The sequence below is a fragment of the Lactuca saligna genome, chromosome 2, assembly GCF_052625555.1.
Source record: "Lactuca saligna cultivar CGN05327 chromosome 2, ASM5262555v1, whole genome shotgun sequence".
Taxonomy (NCBI): domain Eukaryota; kingdom Viridiplantae; phylum Streptophyta; class Magnoliopsida; order Asterales; family Asteraceae; genus Lactuca; species Lactuca saligna.
The window spans coordinates 151,154,727-151,160,612 of NC_136418.1; the positions used below are offsets into that span (position 1 = coordinate 151,154,727).

The 5,886-nt window shown below is 36.1% G+C and overlaps 2 protein-coding genes across 2 annotated transcripts; one reads left to right on the top strand and one right to left on the bottom strand.

Annotated features, from left to right (window-relative positions):
• The first annotated feature begins 594 nt into the window (after positions 1-594).
• Positions 595-2,619, top strand: LOC145032081 (serine/threonine receptor-like kinase NFP). The gene has a single exon (XM_078980756.1). The coding sequence runs from the start codon at positions 646-648 to the stop codon at positions 2,515-2,517; it is 1,872 nt and encodes a 623-aa protein (XP_078836882.1). The 5' UTR covers positions 595-645; the 3' UTR covers positions 2,518-2,619.
• On the bottom strand, positions 2,617-4,999 carry LYK4 (protein kinase family protein / peptidoglycan-binding LysM domain-containing protein). The gene has a single exon (XM_078980757.1). It carries the CDS (start codon positions 4,678-4,680, stop codon positions 2,731-2,733), a length of 1,950 nt encoding a protein of 649 aa, XP_078836883.1. The 5' UTR covers positions 4,681-4,999; the 3' UTR covers positions 2,617-2,730.
• Between the last annotated feature and the right edge of the window lie 887 nt (positions 5,000-5,886).

Below are 5,886 nucleotides of genomic sequence, written 5' to 3' on the forward strand. Positions count from 1 at the left end.
TCTTCGAGTTGTTTTGCCACACGTTCGCTTGAGAGGGAGGGGCGGGGGTATTAAGGATGTATATCTCATAAATTCTTATAGTGATATTATTGTTTGCTCTTCTTGTATGTATTTTTCCTTTCCTAATTTATTGTAATATTTGTCTGTATATTGATAATCAAATATCCCCTCCACATCAATAACGCGATTAAATTTCTTGAAATGATTTTTAAATTCTCTCTTCAGGGTGAATGTAGCTAGATAGAAAGTCCAGATTTCACCATCAATTCCTTTGCCACTTGAGATTCTTTTTTAAAGTTGTTTTGAAATCTATTAATATTCCTAAGTTGTCCTTTTCTTGTTATCCTCATCAAAGATGTTAGAATTCCATGGATTTTGAAAGTTTCTAACAAAACAACCTTTAGCCACTATGCCACAGCTAACATCATAATCTGCCGTCCCAACTTGGATTCTTTATTTAATTACATGAATACTTTACACAATTATTGAAGTCATCTTGGTTAATAAAATCAAGAAACTCATAAAGGTATGACGTATTCTACATAACTCCACTATAATATTAAGGATTGAAAACAACAGGATAGCAACTTCCCTATTCTTGGCACATAATAACAGAGATTTAGTAAGATCAAACTTCACCTGCCAATGAACCTCATTACCATGGCATTCTCATTTCTTCCATTCCTAGCTTTTTCTCTCTTCTTCATTTTTAATCCATGCATTGTCTCTGCAACATCTGCAGACACAAACTTCTCGTGTTCTGCTGACTCACCGCCTACCTGTCAAACCTACCTCACGTATCGCGCCAGGTCACCATACATGGATCTTGGTAACATATCTGATCTCTTTGATGTCAGTCGCCTAAGTATTGCAGAAGCTAGCAATCTCACATCAGAAAATCAAGAAATAGTTTTTAATCAACTTTTGTTAATACCCATCACATGTTCATGCAATGGGAGTATTTATTTCTCTAAAGTCACGTATTCAATCAAAAAAGGCGATAGCTTTTATGTTGCTGCAACTTCTGTGTTCCAGAATCTGACTAATTATCATTATGTTCAAGACATGAATCCTTCCCTAAATCCAACCAATTTAACAGTTGGTGATCAAGTGGTGTTCCCTTTGCTATGTAAGTGTCCTACAAAGTTACAAAAAACTCAAGATAAATATCTTATCACTTACATATGGCAACCAGAAGATAAACTATCACCTGTGAGCTCCATTTTTAACACAAGTTCTTATGCTATTGATAAAGAGAACAATTTTCGTAACTTCACTGCTGCTGTTTGTCTTCCGGTTCTTATACCAGTCTCTGAATTGCCAATCTTTCCTCCTCCACCTCAACTTGATGATCACCTCTCTGATGTAAAAAGTCAAAAGTCAAAGAAGGTTCGGATAGTGTTTATAGCTTTGGGAACTATCGGATCTTTCTTTCTTTTTATTCTGTTGTGGTTTTTGGTTTATAAATATCGTTTGCGTAAAGTTAAAAGAATCATGGCTCGTAACGAGTCTTCTTTTGAGTTTACTGATCTTTTACATATGAAGAAAGGTTCAAAACTTGAAGGTTTTGAACCCACAAAGAACAATCAAGATAAGTTGCTTCCAGGGGTTTCAGGGTACTTAAGCAAACCGATTATGTATGATAGAAAGGAGATCATGGAAGCAACTATGAACTTCAGTGAAAGGTATAGAATTGGAGGGTCTGTTTACAAGGCTGTAATTCAAGGTCAGATTGTGGCTGTGAAGAAATTTAGAGATGCAACAGAGGAATTGAAGATACTACAGAGAGTAAACCATACAAATCTTGTGAAGTTGATGGGGATTTCATCTGATTTTGATGGGAATTGCTTTTTAGTGTATGAGTATGCTGAAAATGGATCACTTGACAAGTGGTTGTTTCCTTTATCTTCATCTTCTTCTTCTTCGGGTTCTGTTGTTTTTCTTTCATGGTCTCAGAGGTTAAATCTAGCATTAGATATTGCTAATGCTTTGCAATACATGCATGAACATAGTCAACCTAGTATTGCTCATAGAGACCTTAGGACAAGTAATATACTTCTTGATTCCACTTTCAAGGCCAAAATTGGAAACTTTTCTGCAGCTAGACCTGCCATCAGCTCCATCATGTTAAAAGTTGATGTTTTTGCTTTCGGGGTTATTCTCATGGAGTTGCTTTCAGGAAAGAAAGCCATGGAAACTAGAGAAGATGGAGAGATTTGTATGTCGTGGAAGGAAATAAAGAAGATTCTAGAAGTTGAAGAAGAGAGAAGAGAGGAGAATCTAAGGTTGTGGATGGATCCAAATCTTGGAAGCTTTTACCCCATTGAAGGTGCTTTAAACATGGCAGTATTAGCTAGAGCTTGTACATCAGAAAAGTCTGCAAATAGACCAGGAATGTCAGAGATCGTCTTCAATCTATCTGTTCTTGCTCAATCATCTTCTGATATGTATGAAAGATGTTGGACTTCTCCAGAAACAGAGGATCCTCACCTCATTAGTCCAGTTGTAGCTCGTTGAAACATGCTAAAAAGTATATCTCACTGTGTGATATGTAATATATCTGTAAAATTCCTTTCTCATCGTGTTCCTTGAATATACTTTTCGTCTATTTACATATAACATAGAAGAAGGTTTTGATACAATAAATCTCGAAGCTTTACACCATGAAAATTGATTCATAACATTCTATTGAGATAATATAAAATACATAACCAATTAATTTTACAAAAATCATCTCCCTTGAACCGAAATCGTTACTGAAACATCTACAGCATGTGAGGTGGTCAAAACCCTAGAAAGAGATTGTGAAACTTCATTCATGTCAGGTCGAGCGGATGGATCTTTATCCAGGCAACCATCGATCAATCGGATTACTGACATGGCGAGTTGCGGAGGATAATCCCCTTGGAGAAAAGGGTCAACGAAATCGGTCAACTTTTGATTTTCGTCTGTATCTTCTTCCTCAAGAACATCATCCAAAACCTCAGACAAATTCTTCTTCACGTTCTCATAAAGCTCATACACATGTTTCCCTGTCACTATTTCAAGCATTAGAACGCCTAATCCATAAACATCAAGCTTTGTGGAAACCAAACCGTTCTCTAAATACTCTGGAGACATGTAACCTCGAGTACCAACTATGTGTCTAGTCAGTGCGAAATGACCGTCTTGCCCTTCAGCTGATCTTGCGAGATCAAAATCTATAATCTTGGCTCTGAATTCATCATCGAGAAGGATGTTGCTGCTCTCTAGATTCTTATAGACGTATGGAGGAGTGGTATAGCTATGAAGATAATCAAGCGCGTTTGCTACATCCAAAGCGATTTGTATTCTCTGAATCCAATTCAAGGATTTGTTGGTGGTTTGTTCATGTTCGTCTTGATAGATCCAGTCACTTAAAGGTCCGTTGACAGCAAACTCAAAAACAAGGTACCAATGGCTGTCATTAAAACAAACACCTGATAGGCGAATGAGATTATGATGGTGAATCGTGTTAAGCAATTGAATCTCCTTAGAGACGTCTCCATGCATTTTCTTGATTGCAGCAAGGTCTCCATTGATGGTGCCTTTGTAAACAGATCCTTTGATTAAACAATTGGGGCTAAAATCTTGTGTGGCTGACTTAAGTTCCTCAAATTTGTATACTTTGAGGGATTGAGCTATGCTGTTCAAACTTTCCATGAAGTCCGAGTCTTCATCAACATCCAACTTCTTATCCCCTGGTTTCACGATTGCTTCAAAGCTCTGTGAAGCAGAAGAAACCATAGGTGGAGGAATCTGCTTTCTCTTCCGAAGAAAGCAAAACCAAAAAACAGCGAACCCAATTGAAGATGTGAGAGCAACCCCTCCAAGGACGCCTACGAGCATGTATATCCATTTATTATCACCGGAGGAAGTGGGTGGTGGTGGTGATGATGGTGGTGGCGATGTTGTTGGTGGGGGTGGTGGTGCTATGGTTTGAGATCTTGAAGGTTGGTCGGAGAGGGGAACTAAAAGGGTGGTGAAGGGGTAAATGGTAAAATCTTGTTCTGATAATTGATTGGCTGCAAGAGTCACCCCAGTATCAACCCTAAAGATCGCACTTATGGATGAAACACTTTGTCCCCAAGTGATCAAGTAAGATAACAAATACCTGATACCATCAGCAGCTTGCTTTTCGGTTGGACAAGCACATCTTAAAGGCACAGTGAGTCTTGAACCAGGATATATATCAATGGTAAGATTGCTCCTTTCAACCTGAACAGCGTGACAAGTCGATAGTCCTTCAAAAGTATTGTTTGCGATTGTGAAAGGGGTGTCTCCGGCTTGGATAACATACGTTGCATTGGCTTGATAGAACTGACCAAGACACGAACACCTGGTGGGCACGAGAACTGTCTCACCGGTTCCAAAAGCAGCGGTTTCAGAAACGGAATTGAGTTGAGAAAGCTGAGTGGCGTTTGCGTTTAATAGATTGGAGATGGAGGTAACAGTGTTATACGGGGGTCGGGATCGAAAGGTGAGATAAGCTTCGCAGGTACGATTAACGCCATTACAGGCATAACCAAGAACAGAAGTTGAGGCATTTCTGACCCTGCAGTTTGTGTTCAGCTTCTTGATGTATGGCTGCTGGGCTTTGATTGAAATCAGTGGAAAAATCAAAAGGAGAGAGAAAATTAAGAAAAGACGCCCGAACGCCATGCTTGAGCTCAAATTAAGCAGAATTAAGCTCAGAAAACAGAAGAAGTTGATTAAATGGGAAGAAAAAGGTGGATTTGAGTCACATATATATGGAGTTGACGAAGTTGGATGAAGAACGCGTAGGCATGATAGTAAAGATTTTAAAAGATATTGTCTTGAGGGTTTTTTATCGAGGCAAAGTGTTGAATTGAAAGAGTCGTATGGAAGGAAAGGAGATAGATTATAGAATGAATGGGTAAAGTGACTGGAGTGAGTAAAAAAATGGATATGAAATGCAGAAATGGTGGTGGTGATCCATGATTGGATGTTGGTTGGGTCAACGAGAGGGAACCATCCACACCAAACCAAACTATTGTACTACTTTTGTAATAATTTCTAGTAGTATATCATTTCATCTCAATATCAATTTCAAAGATGGTGACACTGTGTTATTTTATACTTTTTTAACAATTTTTTATTATTATTTATAATTTTAAATAGGTTTTATATCATTTATATTTTTTTTATTTTTTTTATATAAACAATGGATGATTTAGAAAACAAAGACAAAAGATTGTGTGGTAGGTTTTTATTGGAGCATATGACTTGATTATAATGGTTGATGGTAAATAAATTAATATTGATAGAAGTGTTGAAAATAAGGTAAAGTTGTTAAAATTATAATTTTGATTGTGTAGTTCTACAATCTCATTTAGTAAATTGATTTTAATCGTATTTGGAATGTTTTAGGGTAAGATTGAGGTATGATCGTCTAATATATATATATATATATATATATATATATATATATATATATATATATATATATATATATATATATATATATATATATATATATATATATATTGTATCCGTCAACTAAGTAAAACCTTTTTTGAATTGTTTATTGTTAAATTGATGCATTGAAAATGCATTTTCATATTTTAAACTAGTTATTCTTATTTGAATAGTTAATTGGTTGATGAAAATGTATTTTTTAAGTTTTAAATTGTTTTTTTAAAATGTTATCATCATGATCTTGCAAAGCGAAAAACGAACCTATATAGAATTTCAATATTTACAACCTCGGAATGAGGGTTCATTATCCTTAAAAATACAGACAACGATTGCTTGAAAATAAAAAATTATTAACACTATATATTTTAATTTATACCGAGACCTGGAATTAGGTATATATTTGACTTGAGATTGTCAACTATTGATTGA